The sequence below is a fragment of the Mustela putorius genome, unplaced genomic scaffold (assembly GCF_011764305.1).
Source record: "Mustela putorius furo isolate JIRA1106 unplaced genomic scaffold, ASM1176430v1.1 tig00000765_pilon_pilon_pilon, whole genome shotgun sequence".
Classification (NCBI taxonomy): Eukaryota; Metazoa; Chordata; class Mammalia; order Carnivora; family Mustelidae; genus Mustela; species Mustela putorius.
In genome coordinates this window covers 999,244-1,017,664 of record NW_025421470.1, presented here as the reverse complement: position 1 = coordinate 1,017,664, position 18,421 = coordinate 999,244, and the positions used below count along the sequence as shown (strand labels likewise).

At 65.6% G+C, this 18,421-nt stretch overlaps 1 protein-coding gene across 1 annotated transcript in view; it reads left to right on the top strand.

Annotated features, from left to right (window-relative positions):
- The window catches only part of COL18A1 (collagen type XVIII alpha 1 chain), a 45,551-nt gene that overhangs the window by 13,674 nt on the left and 13,456 nt on the right, over positions 1-18,421 (top strand). Inside the window, 16 exon segments of the mRNA XM_013061331.2 lie at positions 5,177-5,263; positions 6,056-6,115; positions 7,886-8,015; positions 11,042-11,112; positions 11,372-11,476; positions 11,798-11,824; positions 12,123-12,185; positions 12,268-12,354; positions 12,719-12,772; positions 12,886-13,044; positions 13,508-13,570; positions 14,260-14,286; positions 15,360-15,491; positions 15,952-16,014; positions 17,102-17,128; positions 17,917-17,952. Of these exon segments, the coding sequence (XP_012916785.2) occupies positions 5,177-5,263; positions 6,056-6,115; positions 7,886-8,015; positions 11,042-11,112; positions 11,372-11,476; positions 11,798-11,824; positions 12,123-12,185; positions 12,268-12,354; positions 12,719-12,772; positions 12,886-13,044; positions 13,508-13,570; positions 14,260-14,286; positions 15,360-15,491; positions 15,952-16,014; positions 17,102-17,128; positions 17,917-17,952 (1,191 nt within the window).

Genomic DNA, 18,421 nt, shown 5'->3' with positions numbered 1-18,421 from the left:
ATTATTGCCCAGACAAAGGCTGCCTGACGGACGTTCTGAGTCCTGGTGACTCGGGGGCTGAAAGCTGACCTTTCACCTCTGACGGGAACGCTTAACCCCTGGGGTCTGGGAGCAGGACTTTGATACCAAACTGGGCCTCTTTGTGTTTTCGTTTTGATCCTCAAACATGATTAACGGGAAGAAAGGCAGACGGGCCATCCCGGCGAGGGAGGGGCTGTGTTCATGGGGGGTGTCCCGCGGACGCAGATGGGAGCGCACCCCAGAGGGTCCCTGCGCCTGTCTTTCTGTCCTACTTTCTTTCTTTCTATTTTTTTTTTTTTAAGATTTGTTTATTTGAGAGAAAGAGCACAAGTCGGGGAGGGGTGCAGGGAGCCTAGTGCAGAGCTCGACCCCAGGACCTGCCTGGGGTCACGACCGCCCTGTCCCCAAGTCTGTAACAGTTCAGCAGGAAGGCTGCCCGTGCTGGTGGGGACAGTGTCACCATGTCATGGCGTGCCACAGGCCACCCCTGTCGTGGACGAGGATGCCCGGCACCTCCTCCCTGGGCCGTATCAGGGCTCTGTGTCACGCACACAGAACACAGCCGCCCGTCCAAACAGGCAGACGGAGTCTGGGTGTTTTAACGTGCACGTCTTGGTTGTTTGTGTAGACAGACTGATTTTTTCACGTGATTTTTGGCTGTCTGAATTTCTTCTTTTGTGGCTGGCCTTTTTATGTTCTTTGCATTTTTGTTTTGATGGGTTCGTCCGTTTCTTATTGATTTATACAAGCTCTTTATATATGAGAGAAACTGGTCCTTCAGTTTGTCCACTATAAATTTTATCTCCCAAATTGCCTTTTGCCTTTTTGTGATGTCACCTTTTTGCTTAAACCATGGAGATATTGAATGTGTTTATGTGGAACACGTCCATGGCGGTGACATGGCCCCAAGCCTCTGAGGTAGGGAAGACAGGAACGCAGCGAGGTGTGGGCTCCCTGCCGGTGCTGGGCGGCGGCTTGGCTTCCAGCTGACCTCACTTGGGCTGGGTCGGCCGCAGCCCAGCGCGGTCTAGGGGCTCGCAGCCCCGCAGGCGGGAGGGCTCAGGAATTTCCCGTGTGGGTGTTCGATCCGGTTCCAGCCGGCTGCCGGGAGGAGCTTGGAGGGCGGATGGGTTAGCGCTTTCCAGACTTTCTGAATCGAGGTTCCCGGGGAAAAGTCCCTCCCGTCACGTGACTTACAAGATTTGGCAAAAGCGAGCGTGGGGCTCTGGGAGGAAGCTGGGCGTCCCCTCCAGCCCTCCCGCGGCCGGCCCCACAGAGCCTTCATTGTTCCTCTCAGGTCACAGACTCGGTTGGTTCCTGGGTCAAGAGCGGGACACAGCGTCTACTGGGATGTCGTGCCCCAACGCCGTTAGGGCGGCACTTTCCAGCCTGTGCTCGGGGCCGTTTCCAGCCCGTGCTCGGGGGCCGGGGGCCTTTGTGATACTTTCGACTATTTCACGAGCTCTGGGGCCGCGTGTCCCTGGCGGACTCTCCCGCTCGCCGTGGGTTCGTGTCTCCCTGCAGACGCTTCCTGGCGGCTCTCGGACCCCGGTCCTGCAGACAGCCCGCCCGGGCAGTGGCACCTCGTGCCCAATGGTCCCTTAATGTTCAGTGGCGACCCCGTGGGCATGGGGACATTCCTCGGCCGTGTGGGCTGTGAGAGAGGAAAGCCGCTCCCGGTCCCCGGAGCTGGGGGCGCCCACCAGCCACGGACAGGCTGGAGGCCGGAGATGGCACAGAGCAGGTGGGGCCACGTCGTCAGGGTTGGGAGTCCCTCAGCCCGCCGCTCCAGACCGAGGGAGAGCGGGGCGCCGACACCTGGGCCGACAAGCCCTTTTGCCCCCTTTTATGCAACCGAAGTGACCACGAGGTTCAAGGCCGCGGCATTCCTGCCGGTCCCTGCCTTCGCCGAGGGAGAGACGGGTGGAGGTTGTCTGTGATGGGACAACTTGCCCGGACGTGACCCGGCGAGAAGGAGCCGCGAGGAAGTCAGACGCTCTCGTGCCAACAGTCAAGGCTTGACGTGAGCCGGGGCAGAAGCCTGTGGCGCAAGGAGTGTGGGGAGACGGGGCCGGGGCCGCCTCAGCTGTGGCTGCCGTAGGGGACAGGGACGAGGCTGACCCGGGGCTAGGCCAGCGGAGGTCCGCACAGCCGAGTGCAGGCAGGGGTGAGTCGGCCCGGGAGTGCCACAGGCCGTGTCCCCCACGCAGCGCATCCCGCCCCGTGCTCGGCCCGGACACAGCCCTTCCTGGGTCAGGCGCCGCCCGGAGAACTCTGCGGCCCCGGGAGTTGGGGTCCCCGGGAGGCGCCCCGCACTGGTGACCTCAGACCCGCTCGCCCAGCCCGGAGCTCTCGTCATGCCCACAGCCACGCTGCGTGGCCCCGGCGTGGCCGCACAGGACATGGTTCAAACGGCCTTTGTTGACGAAGTGCGGCGCCTCCAGATTTCACAACAGTCGCTTCTGTCCCGTGTTGGCCGCGGGTCTTGTGATGTTTGCACAACTCCCGTCTTCCCCGCTAAGTGTGTCCCTGGGGAGCTGCGCACCCTGGGCCCACACGGCCCTCTCGCCTTTGGCGCCGGCCTCCTGGGGAGACCCTCGGGGCCCGTGCTGGTGCTGCACCTGCTCCGTGGGAAGCCTGGAGCCTCGAGGGGCAGGGTCGGGGGAACTGTTCTGGTGGGATGTCTGGCCCCCGACCCCACCTGCCGGGAGCGCTGTGCCCTCCCCTCATCACTGCCACCCCAAGGGGCCAACGCGCTGCTTCCCGGAAAGCACGACCTTCTAGGATTTAACGTCTGCCCTGTGTTGTCCTTGTGTCTTCAAACTTGGTGACCCAAGTCACCTGGGCCACTCTGTCCTTCCGCAGCGAGCAGGATGCTGCTGCCAACCCCGGCGTTGGTGGCCCGGGATGGCCCGTGTTTCCTGCGTCCAGCGGTGCCTCCGGGAGCCTGGATGGTGGCAGGCACCTGCGTGTGCCTCCCCTGCTCCTGGTCTGCGCACGGGCTCATTCACATGGGTGTGCTCTCGCCGCACTCACACACGCTCGCATGCTTGCTCGCTCATACGTGAACACATGCGCACACATGACCCGGCCACACAACGCTCCCACGCACACGATCATGCACCGCCCCCATGCAGCGTGGCTGCCCTCCGTGGCAGCCGGAGCATCCCAGAGCTTGAAGGAAGGTCTCCCCTTTCTCAAACTCCAAAGCACGGTCCACAGCTGACTCCCCCACCGTGGCGTGGACTGTCTTACCCTCGTCCTGGAGCCCCAGCCCTGGCAGGGGCCTGTCTGCAGCCAGTCCCCAGGCTGCCTCTTCACCCTTCAGTGCGTCACGAGGGCTCGGGCCAGCCCCAGAGAGGAGCTCTCGGCACGAGTCCCAGGCGGTCAGTCCAGCCCTCCCCGAATCCCGCTGACGGCTCTGCGGTGGATTCCCCGGCAACCACTGAGAGAAGGGCTGGGCCTCACTCTGACCCTGTGCTTTGTGGAGACGCTGCAGGGCCGCACTGCCCTTGGTGGGGGACGGAGGCAGGAGGAGGGGGCAGGGAGAGGTGACCATGGCCCTAGGTCTGATGGGGGGCCCTGCTGGGCTCAGGGTTAGACAGGGTTAGACACAGGCACCTGCTGCTTTGGTTGGGCTAGTCTCAGGGGCTAGTCTCTGGCCACTGCCTCCCCCTGCAAAGCAGCCACCCACTAGCCTGGGGACAGGCCGACGGACAGCCACCAGGCCCCTGCCCCTGACTCCCCGGTCAGGCCGCTGGCTGTCCGCTTCCCTTGGAGTGCCGTGAGTCCCGGATATCAGCCAGCCGCCCCCCAGTTGAACTTTCTGGAACAGACGACCACCCCGAGTCTGGTGGAGAACCAGTCAGCTTCCTCCTGGGGCCACGGTCCACGGTGTGGACCACAGAGCTACGGAAGTAGCTCTGATTTTCGGGATCTGATCTTCGGGAACACACACAGGGAGATGGGATGGGCCCCACAGGCCTCACGGTCTGCAGCGGGAAGTGGAGGGGGCCAGTAGAGTCAGCGGAACTGGCCCCGAGGTGGTAACTGTCCTGGGTAGGGATCCAGGAGTGCTTCCTGGAGGAGGCAGCCTTGGGAGGCACGTGCAGCCTTCAGGCACGGCTCAGCTGAGGACACGGTGGCGTGTTGCTGGTTGGTTGTCACATGCTTCTCGTTGGTGTGGAGCAGGAAGGTCATGGGGTCGAGGGTCAGCTGGGGAAGGGAGAAGAGAATCGTCTGGAGAGACAAACAGCGGCATCGGTGGCACCGGCTCACGGCCTGTGGATGTGTGCAGACGCGGTGAGAAGGGCCCCGCGCGCGCACGTGGTTGGGGAGATCAGGAGGCTCTGGGGACTCACGGAGGTCACGTGAACGACATCTCAGTGTGCGTAGCGCCAGGCAGGGCCACGCTCAGTCCTGAGCTGGGTTGACCCCAGCACGACGCCCTGCGGTCAGGATGGACACCTGCGCGCTTGGCAGCCACCCGGCCGTTCTGCGCCGGGACCTCTCAGACTGGCCGGGTACGGCTTCTAGCGGGGAGCAGTGCGCCGGCGGACGTCCCCGGGGTTGAGGTGTTGAGAAAAAAGAAAACGCTAGAAAACATACGTGTGGACACTCACTGTCCAGGCAGGGAAACCTCACAGCAGGTGTCGCGGGAGGCCCCGTGGCCTCGTGTGCCTGATGGCAAGGGCTCAGCCTGGCCGTCACATCCCAGGGGAGCGCCCCTCCGACTCCGGGGGATGGTCTGAGCTGTCCGCGCCCTGCGGGCACGCCCACCGGTTTCCAGTCACGGACTCCAGCGGCTCCCAAAATAGCTGGGGTTATACGCAGCTGCCCCTCCCCCATTGCCAGCTCCCCAGGCCCCAAGCCCCGGGGTTTGGGGAGGACACGCATGCTGGTGCTCCTCAGGGCCGGTGGTGCCCGTCTTACGCCGCGCCCTCTGGGAGCGCAGCCTCCATTCCACGTCCCGCACACGGATGCTTTGGAGCCCCAGGGGGCGACCCAAGCGCGATCTCCTCTCTGATTGGGCTTCGTCTGGACCTCGCTCTGCTCTGTGTCCCCGCCAAGGTCACCAGGCTCCGCACTGGGTGCCGGCCTGTCCGCACCACCTGCCTCGGGACCGGCAGTGACCCCTCTCTCCCTCTGCCTTCAGGGGGCGATCGCGGAGCTGAGGGTGCGCGGGGACCCCCACGTGAGCTCCCTGCACTGTCTGGAGGAGGACGACGAGGACAGCGGCGGGGTGAGTGTCGGGGTTCCCTCCCCGCCCCACCCACCCCTACCCGAGGGTGGAGGGCCCGGGGCACGTGGGTGCCAGGAACCGCAGCGTGGTGGGACTGGAAGGGTCTCCTTTGAAAGATGCTGTTTGGGCACCAGGAACCTGGGACCACAGCTTCCTTTACCCACGCCAGAGCCTTCCCGGCCTCGAACTCGCTGCTTAAAAACTCAACAGCGAATGTGGAGGTGAACGGGATCCCGAGACGCCGTCAGCTGGCACGGTCGCCAGTGGCCCCCACGGCCAGATGCGCGTGTGTGCGTGTGAGAGCGTGTGCGTGGGCAAGTGTGCGTGCAAGCGTGTGTGTGTGTGCGTGCATGGGATCGAAAGAAGAAAATCCATCTCTCGGCGTGAGGGACAGAGCGGGGAGAGCCGGTCTCCCAGGGAGAATCCAGAGCTCGGGTTGCCCCCAGGGACCCCACGGCCCGAGCAGAGTGAGGTCCTCAGCCGTGTGGGTGAGCAGCGCAGGGGCGAGAGGAACGGTCACCTGTCCCGCGGCGGCGGCCGCTCTGTGCAGCGCCATCAGGCCGTCCCCCCGTGGCCTTCGTGTTGACAGCTGTGCCCGGAGCTCCTCGCCCTGTCTTGTCCTCTGGCTCTTTCCCAGCGCCGTGGCCCCGGAGCGGGACGACAAGTCCAAGGAAGGGAGCGTGTCTCTTGGCGGTTCGGCGTAGGTCTGACTGGTGTGCCGGCCGGCGGCCAGGCTGACCCCGCACGGATGCCCTTTGGTCACTGGCTTCCTCCTTCCCTGCATGCCCGCAGGCGTCCGGAGACTTCGGGAGCGGGCTGGAGGAGACCCGGGAGCCCCTCAGGGAGCCGTCGGTGAGTGCCGTGAAGCCGAGGCTGCCCTCCCGGGAGCGAGGGCCTATGAGCACGCGCAGGAGACCTGCACGGGCTCTCTGGGACCTGCGGACACATCCTCGGCTGGACACGGGAACGCTGGGACTTGGGTGGCCCTAAGGAGATTTAAAATTCGGTTTATGATTCTGAACCCTCTTCGGGCCTGGGGGGTTGACCTCGATGTTCTGTTTACGCCTCCACGTTAGCTCGTAAGTCCAGCATTTCGGTGAGGAAGGTTCCGGAGGCCGAGTCAGAACTCCCCCAGCTCCCACCCTCTGAAATAATGCACGGGAGGAAAAGGCAGCCGTTTTTCCGATTTGCACAAACGGGTGGCCCTGCCCTTCCCCAGCTTCGTCCCCCGCTGCCTTGTCCCAGAGGTCACGCACCGGGGGGCAGGACAGGCAGGGTCCAAGCTCCAGACACAGGGGGTGCTGGGGAGCCCCAGCCTTGCACTGGTTGAAGCAGCTCTGGGAGGGCACCTGGCGGGCCCCCTGGACATAGCGTCCACACGTGGTGCCCGTGGCAGCCCCCGCCCGTGTCGGAGAGCCTGCGGACTCCTTGCAAACGCAGCTGGATTTGGGTTCCTGTCACCCCAGGGTTCCCTGGTGCAAACCAGTGCATCATGCAGGCTGAGCCTCATGGAAGTGGGGTTCTGGGCTCTGCCATGGCCGTGGCATGAAGCGTGGGACTCTGTGGCCCCTGTCAGGACTTGAGGACCCGGAGCTGCTCACGTGCATTCACCCTCGGCCCCGTAACCTGTGGCCCTCGAGCTGGGAACCCACACCCGGCCAGGCTCCGGTTTGGGAAATCTGGCTGGCCGGCCTGCGGTGGCTTCCCTGAGCACAGAGGACAGGGCCATAGCTGGTGTGGGGTGGGCAGGTGCGGCTGGGGACACACGTGGCCTCTAGGGCCCCCCGCCCACTCTCCACGGCCGGGCCTGCGCCTCCGTCTCTCATGCTCAGAGGCTCTGGGATGTCGGGGGGCTGCTGGCGCTTGGGGGTCCCAGGGCACCTTCCCCCAGATCCCCGGGGCTGTGGTGCAGGGGGAGGCCTGGTGTGCAGCCTTGGACAGGCTCCCAGGAATGACGGTCACCAGGGGCCCAGATCCACACGGAGTCACCGGGGAGCTCAGGCCCCTGTGAGTCAGGTGCTTGCAAGAAGCCTCTGGACGGCGTGTGTGGACGTCTGCGTGCTGGGCCGACACGTCCGGAGCTTCAGCAGGGGAGTGGGGGGGGGCAGGAAGATGGGGTTTCTGAGCAGAGCCGGCCTGCCCTCAGGGTGCACGTCAGCCTCCCGGCCCAGCTGTGACGTGCCCAGTCGTGGCCCCCGCCCAGCACAAGTGGCGCCCGGAGCCGCCTGGGCCGTGGAATGCCGGAGGCTTCCGCCCCCCGACAGGTGTCTGTGATCCGCCCCCACCTGGCTGGTCCCTGACCTTGGGGAGGAGTCAGGGCCCTGGGTGTCAGCACGGGGCTGCCCGGGGCCCGAGCGAGCAGAGCGGGCACAGGAAGAGCTCCAGCTCGGGGCGTCAGGGGACCTGGGCCCCACGGACCGTTTGGGAGAAGACGACCACGGGGGGCCGGGCACGTCTCCTGTCCAAGATGGAGCCCCTGGTCTTTGTCGCCGTCTTTTGTCAGAATCTGTGAGCGTCTGACCCGACAAACCACGTCGTCACCTGACATGCCGGCCCCGCTCCCGTGCCCAGGACACCCGCGGTCACCAAATAACAGCTGTTTCTCCCGCTCTCGCTTGCCAGGGTCCGTCGTCCAACCCCAGCCTTCCTGAGGCTCCCCCGGTCACTTCTCCACCGTTGGCTGCGGGCGGGAATGAGGAAGGTTCCAGAACAGAAGAAATGGAGGAAGAAACCACGGTGCCTGCGTTGGCAGGTGAAACTGTGGGCTGGTGTGGCGTCTGTGTCCGTGGTGTGCCCGGGAGCAAGGGGCTCTGTCCTTCGCGTATGCTCGCCCAGCCGGGGGAGTGGGCAGTGCCCACCTGGCCCCCTGGTGGCCCCGGGCGCATCGCCGCAGAGCTCTGGGCCTGCTCTTTGTGGTCCGTTTCTCACGCTGCTGTGGCTGGTGGGGGTTTGCGGGCCCGTCCCACCGGCGCTGTGGCCTCGCTGGGAGGACATGGGAGTTGGCTTGGGGGGACACATTGCAGGACAGATCGGCTTCTGCCCAGGACCTCCGTGAACGAGGCCTGCCCTGGGTCCACATGTAGGGTTGGGGACGTTCCCTGGGGACCATGATGGGGCGTCTGCTGGCCGGGGTCGGGTACGGCTGTGGGGCCGCGGACCCCGGCCCCAGAAGGCTGTCACCCGCTTTGTAGTCCCTCTGTCCTGGCCCTGCCCTGCCCCAGCGACACCCAGACTCCCAGTCACTGTGGACGCAGCCGTTCTCTGGAACAGGACGTATGTGGGATCGTACACCCCGTGCCTTTTGGTTGGAATCATGGGGTTGTGACTCGACACCGTTGGTCGGGGGGGGTCTCCACGTGTGGATGGACCCGGAGCCGTCCGTCCACTCAGCTGCGGGGGGGCACCGCGTCGCGTCCAGGTTGGGGCTGTTAGGGCGGGAGATGCTGTGGGGTTCCGGGCGAGCCTCTGCGGGGGCACCGGCTCCCGTGCCTCCCAGTCAGCACCTCGGGGGGACGGCGGGGCCTGGGCGTGCGTGTGCCCTTCACCAGCCGAGAAGCTGCCGACCGTTTCCCAAGGCAGCGGCTGCAGACGCCGCCCCCGCCACTCCTGGGCGGCACTGGGCATGGCCACCCTCCGTCATGCCCATTGTGGCAGGTGCTCCGGGCCGCTCGTGCCCAGCCGGTCCCCGTGACTGGCGCTGTTGAGCCCCTTTCCACGGGCTCCTGTGCCGTTCACGCGTTGTCTTCAGGAAGGAATCCGTCCTGATCTTCGCGGGCTGCTGCTTTCCCGTCCCCGAGCGTCGGGAGTTTTTGCACTCGGGCTGGCTTGCCCCCGCCAGGCGTCCGTTCTCTGAATAATTTTCCAGTCTGGGGTTTACTCTTCCTTTTGTTAATAGTGTCACTAGAAGAGCAGAATGGGTCCGTTATGAGTTTAGACGAAACTCCATTTATCAACCCGTTCATTCATGGATCTCAGCTCTGTTGCTGTGTCCGGGAAGTCGGCCCAGCCCAAGACCACGAAGTTTCCGACGTGTTCTGGTCAGGGTCATGGTCCCAGGCTTTGCATTTTCCTCTGCGACCTGCTTTGAGTTCAGTTTGGTATTTGGCATAAAGCACGGTTCTCAGCTCCCTTCCCGGGAACTCTGTGCCCTCCCCTGCCCTGTCTCCTGCTGAGCTGCGATGTTGCCCTGTTGGAAATCAGGTCCCCGTGTATGCGTCTGTCCCTAGACTCCCGTGCTGTTCCGTGAGTCCGTCTGGCCACACCGTCCTGATTCCCAGAGCTTTGTACTGTCTTGAGATGATGTCGCGTGATGTCCAGATTCGCTGTCTCTTTGGGAAGCTGCTCTGGTTTTTACGGCCTTAGCATTTCCTGTGTGTTTCAGACTCCGTTTGTCTTTTCTGCACGGACGGCCAGCGGGACCGTCGGCCGGAACGTCTCTGGCCCCGTGGCCGGTCCCGGAGGGGAACGGGCAGCCTGGCGGATCCGCGCCACCCAAACACGGTTTCTCTCCTTTGTTTTCCTTCAATGAGACGCTGCTGTTTCAACGCTCGCTGAGGCCGAGATCTTACATTTGCCTTTGATCGTGCCAGTGTTGGGCACACAGGCCGCAGAGGTTCGCACGCCGTGCCGTCTGCCACGGGAAGAGGCTGCCCTCCTGCGCCGACCGGCGCCCCGTGGGGGTCTGCAGTGGGCTATGTGTGACGGCCAGTCTGCGGGGCTCAGGGCCATCCAGGAGCACTGGCAGGGTGGTCAGGGGCTGTGGTCAAGGGCTCCAGCTGGCAACCCACACCGTGGAGTGTGGACACGGCTCAGATTCCCTCTGAACGCAGGACAGGGTCCTGCAGAGCTGTGCTGTGGGGGTGGAGGCGTGGGCACCTGTCCTTGGTTAGCTGCAGGGCCTCAGATCCCCTGTGGTCCCCACACGCTGCCTGCGAACCCGCCAGAGCACCCATCCCCCTCCCCCGCAGGGGAAGAATGTTCCTCCCAACCTCCCTCGACAAATGGGCCTGGGAGTGCGGACCCCAGTGGATGAAGGTTTGGGGGAGCAGCCTTAGTGCATCCCCCAGATTCCTTGTCAGTCACAAAGGGGAAGGTGCCCATCCTGAGCCTGTCTTGGCATCAGCAGGGCGAGCCGGCGGCTGGTGTCTCGGGGGCCGGTGCTCTGGGGTCTCTGGTCTGCCTGGTGTTGTTGCCCCGGAGCTCTGTGGAAACGTCTGCAGCTCCAGGCCCTCCTGAGGCAGGCCAGCGGCCCATCTGGCCAGACTTGGCCCACGGGCAGCTCATTTCCTGGGGTCCTGGCACGTCCCCCGTCCACCGTGCCCAGGAAGAAGCTGCAGAGGATGGCGTGGGGCCAGTGGAGGCGCTTTGGTCCGAGCTGTTCAGTCACCGTGTGTAACAGCACGAGACGTCCTGACGTGACCGCTTGGCGCAGGACGGCGTCCCCGAGCTCGGGGGGAGTGTGGCATCTAGAGGAAGGGCTGCGATGCACGCAGCAAGCGTTAGGGTTCGGCAAGGGAAGGAATAACGTGTGTGCACATGAGTGCAGGACAGTGCACGTGTGTGTGCGCACGTGTGCGAGCGTGTGCAAGTGTGCGCATGTGCACAGGAACTGTGTGTGCGGGGTGAGTGTGTGCGTGTGCACACGCGTCGATGTGTCGGGGACACAGCTGGGCTCCAGGCAGGCCGCGTCCCAGGACCGCAGGCAGCCTGGGTCGGGCCGTGAGCCCCACGTGCCGCCGGGCCGTGCTCCGGGTGTGACGGCCACCTCTGCTCCCCCAGCTCGGACCCTCCCCACCTTGGATCTGGTCACCGCAGGGAGCGTTTGGAGCCTCGGGGGCGGCCTGGAAGAGGTGAGGCCCCTTCCCTGACTGCGGTGGGCGGTGCTTCTAGCATGCACGGGGTTTCCGGCACAGCTGCTGGGGCCACACTGCGTCTTCCGTCCTTGTCCTGGGGCTGCACCCAGGGGCCCCTGTGGCCCTCGCAGTGCTAGGAGCGCGTGGCCGGCCCGGCTGGCGCCAGCACCCACTGTGTGTCCTGTGCATGTCTCCGGGACTGTGCAGGGTGTGGCCGTGGGCCCCTCAGCCTATGCCCTCGCTTCTTCACCCCCAGGGTCCTGCCGCGCGGAGCCCTGAGCCTGTTCCCGGGCCGCAGTGCCCTCCTGGCCCCCCAGGGCCACCAGGGAAGGATGGCATCCCTGGAAGAGACGGCGAGCCAGTGAGTCGACCTGCGCTGGGCCGGGCCGGGGTGATGGGCCTGGGCAGGAGGGGACAGCTAGGAGGGGTGTGGCCAGCCAGTAGGTCCCGGGAGGGCGACCTCGGGCTAGCCCTGACCTCGAGGGCACATCCTCCCTGTGCCAGGAGGCCGGGGGCGACCGCCGGCAGGGCCAGCCCACAGCGTGTGGGGAGGGAGGCTCTCCGGGTCCACCCCTGGCCCTTCCATGGGGCTTGGGGTGCGGGGCTCCAGGTCCGTGTTCAGATCGGTGTGGGGACACGGGGGGTCGCTGTCTGGGGCTCACGGTTCTCTCGCTCGTTCCAGGGGGATCCCGGTGAAGACGGGACACCGGTGAGTTGGCCCTTCCTGCAGAGCGGGCTGCATCTGTCACGTGGGTGTGAGACCGGCAGGCTTTGTGCCTGTGGCGCTCTCTCAACTCCGCTCAGCACAGAGATTTCAAAAATGAAGCCATTTTGAAAATTCAGCTTAATTTTTGTCAAGAAAATACAAGTCTAGCTGTTGATTAAAAAATACACAGTTACGTGTTCCTCCTCCGGCGGCTCCGCCCGGCTCAGCTGTCTGCCCGGCCGCCTGTCTGCGACAGCAAAGGGCCCGCTCCCTGACCGAGCTGCTGGTCTTTGTTTTCCAGGGCGACCCTGGGCCACAGGGCTTCCCCGGGACCCCGGGAGACGCGGGCCCCAAGGGCGAGAAGGTGAGGGTCAGGGCCCCCGGCTCCCCAGCCCTGATGGCAGCGAGGGCCATGCACCCTGACGTAACTGCTATCTTTTACCCAGGGGGACCCTGGGGTCGGGCCGAGAGGACCTCCAGGACCCCAAGGGCCTCCAGGGCCACCAGGACCCTCCTTCAGGCATGACAAGCTGGTGAGTTGCGGCTCTGGTCCCTTCCAGCACGGGCCCATCTGCAGCCCCAGGACGAGAGACCCTCTTCCCGGCTTGGCTCTGTAACACCTTCTTCAGACTCACCCACTTCCCAAGAGGGTGTCCAAGCCTGGGGGTCGGCCCCTGCCTTCTGGGCTGCGGGGAGTAGGGGTCCGTGGGGCCTGCCAGGCTGCGGCCCTTCCTGCTGTGGCTTCTCACTGCATCCTCCCGACTGTGGGCCGCGTGGGCAGGGCTCACGGGGAGTATCAGGCCAGGGCAAGCCCCTACCCACTGACCTCAGGCAAGGGGACGGCCGGCTGGGAGGGCCTGGGCTCCCGACGACATGTCTCTGGGCTCTCTCCCTCAGACCTTCATCGACATGGAGGGCTCCGGGTTCGGCGGAGACCTGGAGAGCCTCCGGGTGAGTGTCCCCAGGTTCTGCCGGCTCCGTGGGCACGTGGATCCCGTGGGGGTGGGGGCCGTCCCTTGGCAGGGGCCGTGAGCCGTGACCACCCCGTGGTTCTCCATGTGCAGGGCCCCAGAGGCTACCCCGGCCCCCCGGGGCCCCCAGGCGTCCCAGGCCTGCCCGGAGAGCCAGGCCGCTTCGGGATGAACAGCTCAGACGTGCCAGGACCCGCCGGCCTCCCTGGTGTGCCCGGGCGGAACGGGCCCCCTGGGCTTCCTGGCACCCCGGTAAGGCCTGCCTCCTGCCCCTCCTGTCTTGTCCCCACCTGGGCTTGGCCTAGTCCTACCCCTGAGTCCACGGAAGGAGGGGCCTAGGCAGCCAGCGATGCCACACGTGGGACCACTGTGGTTGGTTGGGCCACGGGAACCAGGTGTGCGTCCTGGGGCATCTGCTCGGCAGCTCCCGACCCTGGCACGCCGCCCCGTGCGGTGACCACCCCCTGCCCCTCCCGTATTCGAGCAACTCCAACAAAAGCAGAGGAGAGGAAAGAAATGTAAAAACTGCGCCCGCTGTGTGCGGCCTGCGAGCCACGGGCAGGGTCTCTGGCGCGCTGCGATCTGGCCCTTCGGGGGAAAGTCCCGAGGCCTGGCTTCCGAGGAGAGCCCACGCCCAGAGAGTCATCCACGAACCCATGAATCTTTCTCCGCGACTGAGTTCCGTCTGGCCCCACACTCTGCTTTTGTCCCCCAGGGACCGCCAGGCCCTCCAGGAAGAGACGGGGGACCGGGGAAGACGGGCCAGAAAGGCAGCCCCGTAAGTCTGGGGGCGTTGACCTGCGCGCAGAGGAAACACCACAAAGGCGGCCACACAGGGCAGGTGGCCTTACGCCAGCGTGCGGCCACCGTCCGCCATCTGTCAAAGCTGCCGGGGATCTGCCAGTGGGGGCCGGCGGCCTCCGGAGTTGGCCGAGAACAACGCAAAAATTCAGGACGCCGGGCCTAGTGTTTCCTACGGAAACGAGCAGGCTAAGGGGGTTGGGGTTTTGAGTGAGACTGACACTTGATTTGGAAGTTCTGTCTCAGGTTTTAATTTTGGTTTGGGTTTCCAGGGTGGGGATGCCGGCCGTCTTCGGTGCGACCCTACTATGAGCGCCCGGCAGCATGGGGCTGAGCAGGGGCGCGGTCTGTGACCCGCTGTGCTCGGGGCCCGCACCGTGGGGACAGCTGGGCTAGAGGGGCTCTCCCCCTGGGGCGGCCACCATCACACCCCCCCCCCCCGTCGAGCCTCGTCCCGCCTGGAACGGGGTGGGGACGGCAGCCCCGCAGGTGTGCTGGGCCAGGGGCTCCCCCAGAGCGCGCGAGCCCGTCTCCCGGGCGCCGCGCAGGACGAGTCGGCTCAGTGTCGGTGACCTTGTGGGTCGGGAGGGAATGAGCGAATCCGTTTGCTTCCCCCGCGTCGGCTGTCATCTTCTGCTTCGAGTGATTGTCGTCTCTCTCCTGCAGGGCGACGCGGGCGCCCCGGGACCTAAGGTACGGATGAGCCGGCCGCTGTCGGCTGGGGGGGCGCTGGGAAAACAAACGGGAGAGGTCAGCGCGGGCGGGGACGCTCGAGCACAGACGTTAACACAGAAGCTTCCCGAAGGTGGGAGGTACCAGACGAGCTGGTCTGATGGGACCGGAAAGCAGGAAGAGTAAAACCAGGGAAGCAGAGTTCATGATTCTGCTGAGGTCGGCCCTCAGGTCAGGGGGTGCTATACGTCAGAACTCTGACTCTTTGTTAAACTGGCCTCAGGACGGCCCCTGCCCTGAGCCCAGCCCTCTGCAGGGGAGCCCCCTGCCTCGGCTCCCCACTCCCCTTCCCTGCTCGCACGCTGGGAGGCACCGGGCCCTTGGGACCCAGGCACCCTCAGAGGCATCCCAGCGGCTCCTGCACGCCCACCCCCCACCGCGTGCTCTGGGCCCCGAAGGCCCCCGCTGCGTCACTGCTTCGGGGAGCCGTCCCTCACCGGCCCGCCACGGCCCTCCGCACCCCTCCGCCCCGCGCCCCCCACGCCCCGACCTGGAGGGAGGGTCTCCGCGTGTGCGTCCGCGGGTGTCCCGGCCTCGCCTCGCTGTGTCCACTTCTCTGCGCAGCCGGTAGCTGGTGTCTTGCTCACGGTCAGGGTCAGGCGTCCGGTCGCGGGGCCCTGGCTCCTTCATTGCGATCGTTCGGGGACCCCGGCTCCTTCCGTCTGTACGTCCCGTGGGTCCCAGGGGTGCACATCGCTTCCACTCCCGTGACACCGGAGAGACCGAGGCGGTGTGGCCACGCCCAGACTGGCGGGGACGCGGGAGAGTCTGGCTGGGCGCCAGCGGGGTACCGGCTTCTGCCCGAGGCCTCCAGGCCGCCCTCCCGGTCGCCCGCGTGGTTTCGGTCGGCTCCCAGAGTCAGAGCAGGAACGGGGGCTGCCAGGTGTGCTCGTCCGACGTCTGCTCTCGGGTGGGCTCCTCGGGGGGGTTAAAGAGCACGCGAGGAAAGTGGGGGTCCCGGGGAGGCCTCGGCTTCTCAGGGCTCAGCCGGAGGTGGGAACATCTGGGAACATCCTGTCTCCCCACCTGTGCAGGGAGACAAGGGTGACCCCGGCCCCGCTGGCGCTCCTGGGGAGAATGGCTTGGCAGGAGCCCCCGGACCAGCCGGACCACCAGGGCCCCCCGGTCCCCCCGGGCCACCAGGACCAGGACTCGCCGCAGGGTTTGTGAGTACCAGTGGCTGCCGCCCCCAGACACCCCCGGGCACCACACCCCGACTGGCGGTGTCTCCAGCCCCGTCCGAGCCCCGGGCGCAGGCTATTTATAGCCCTGCCTGACTCCCGACCGTGGCAGCGCCTAGACGGTGCCACCCGGTGGACCCGTGGGCCGTGGGAAGGAGCCGCTGCCCGTTTCCTCGTGTGGTCCCTGCTCAGGGACCGTGTCTGGTACGCGCTGCGGGAAGGCTGCTCCGCAGGACGAGAGCGGAAACCAGACCCCGTCAGACAGCCCGGCCCCCGGCACGTGCGCAGGAGGGCTGCCCGGGCCCAGCGGGGTCCCTGCTGCTTCTCATCGGCCCTGAGCCCACCCCACTCAGCTACGGCCGAGTCTGTGCCAGTGTCTGGCTCGAGGAGGGGGCTGTTCCTGTAAGAGACCCCAGCCCAGGCGTCCCTCCTGTGCTCTCCGCAGGATGACATGGAAGGCTCCGGGGCACCCTTCTGGTCGACGGCTCAAGGAGCCAGCGGGCCTCAGGTACTGTCCTCGCGGGGCTCGCTCGGCTCTTGGGGAGGGGGCGTCCCTGGGCCCAGCCCCCGAGTGGCACCCAGCAAGGCCGCTGGCTCCTGGCACCATCCACATCGGGCCCTTAGGACAGGAGCGGACTCTGCGCGTGGGAAGGTGCCCCAGTGGTGCAGTGAGTGGACGGGGGGGGGCACAGTCCGCCCTGAAAGACGGCTCTTTCCGGGTCCTCCGGCCTCTGTATGGCTCCGACTTGGGGACGTCATCAACTTTTGACCGGACTAGAATTTTCTCAGTGAACGTGGGCACGTTCCCGTGAAATCCCACCTCGTTCTGCTGTTGACATTTGTGCGGGTCGGGCCTGGGTTTCGCTGGAGCTGCTGGTGCCCTGGAAGGCCCAGGACTTAGCACAGGTGAGGGGCACCTGTGACCTGGGGGTGGGCAGTGCCTCGGTCATGGCCACGGAGTGCCTGAGGCCCTTCAGCTATGGACCCCACCTGGCGAGGGTGAGCCGCTGGCAACATTATGGAGAATCTCCTCTTGGCGGAAAGGAATCCCCTGGTGAGCTGTTTGCCCTTTAATTTGGTGTCTTTTACGTGACAGAAGCTCCTGGTCTTGGCTCAGTTAGCTGCCTGGGCCTCCCGTGGATGTGATCCAAGTGGTGACAGGTCATTCCTGCTGTGACCTGAGGGCAGAGGACCCGCCGAGAGGCGGCCGCGAGGTCTCAGGGGCATGGGTCCTCGACCAGAGTACACAGATTCAGTGCCCTCGACCCTGGAGGGGTCAGCAGAGCTGTTTCATGACCGTGGAGGGCACGGAGACCCTGGGGGTCACAGCAAAGCTGGGCAGCCCGTGCCTGGGGCAGGACCAAGGGTGGCGGCCCATCTGCTCGAAGGCGCTGACCCATCACTCCCATCAAACGGTGGCCATCACCCGTGGAGGGCACCAGGCTCACCCGCCCCGGTCTCCCGTGGGCTGCCTGAGAGGTCCAGCTGGTGCCCAGAACAGGCGTCGCTCCTGGGACTGCCCAGGGCTGCCCGCCCCTGTGGGAGGAAGCCCCTCCCTGCAGGACCTCAGGCTGCTTTCCTTCTCGGTCCCACAGGGTCCCGCCGGCCCGCCCGGGGTCAAGGTCAGTGAGCACACCCCTCCCTCCGCACTAGGGGAGTAGCAAGAGTTCACCCTGGGCGATCGGTGAACTACGGGAAGCCTTGACGGGACGGGACGGTCCTCACCACCCACCCCGAGCTTCCCTGTCGGGGGTGGGAGGCACCCTTCCAAAGCTGCGCGTCCCTGCCTTTGCACATCTGAGGGTGCTTGCCGACCTGGGGAGGTGAAGGAACCTGCCCCCCACACCTCCCAGACTCTGGGGCAGTGGCGTGAAAGCCCTGGGACCCTTCCCACCGCCCTGCTCTACTCTCTGCTCCCCACCAGCCCCCACCCCTCCCCACGGGGGGCCGGGGGGGATCCCTAGGAGGGCCCCCCACGGGTATGCCATGCCCCCCCAAACATACGGGTTTGAGGGCCTACGGGGGTCCAGTCTAGGATGTTCTGTAATGTTCCTCTGATGGATGTTGTTTTAGAAGGTTTTGCTTTGATTTGCCAAACTTTGGGATGTCTCAGAAGGTTGCGTTTTGGAAAGACCGTTTCTCGCTTTCTTAAAAATGGAGCCGCTCCTTAGAGCAAACAGACGGCCCAGCTTCCGGAATAGTCTAGGGCCGTGTGCGTTAGCTCGCAGTGCCCGCACGGCTCCCCGCAGCCCCCGGGCCCCTCCGCTCTGGATGGGGCAGGCCTGAGGGGTCCGTGAGAGGCCCCCCGCGACATGGGCCCTCCCTCCCGCCTGGAGGAAGGAGAGAGTCGACGCCGCCATGGGGCTGGGCTGCCGTGCTCCGCACTCACGGGCCCCTTCTCCCACTCTAGGGGGATCCCGGACTAACCGGACCGCCAGGCGCCAAGGTAAGGAAGAGCCTTTTCTCGGGTTCAGGAAGTCAGGGATCTTTACCAGCCCCAGTTGGAGCGGGGAGGGGCCCCATCGCCCCACCACCTGTCCCCTTGGAGCCAAGGGACTAAGGATGAGGTTTGCATGCAGTGACCTTCAAGGCCAGACCCAGGGTCATTCTTCCTCTGGTCCTTCCTTGTGTTGTCTGGCCTCAGCCTTCCTTCCTTAGAGTCCAGGATTGTCCCAAGGGCACCCACCCCCAGGGCAACTCCAAGAGCACCCCAGGATCATGACCCCCCCAGGTCACCCCTGTCCGGGACACCTGCCCCCTGACACCCCAGGACATCCCTGCCCCAGGACACCTGCGCCCTGACATGCCAGGACACAACCCCCCCCCCCCCAGGCAGGACAGGCTTCCTCCGCGCTCTCAGGTGTGACTCCTGGGAACCACACGAGCCTGTCCAACCCCGGTCCCTCCTCTTCTCG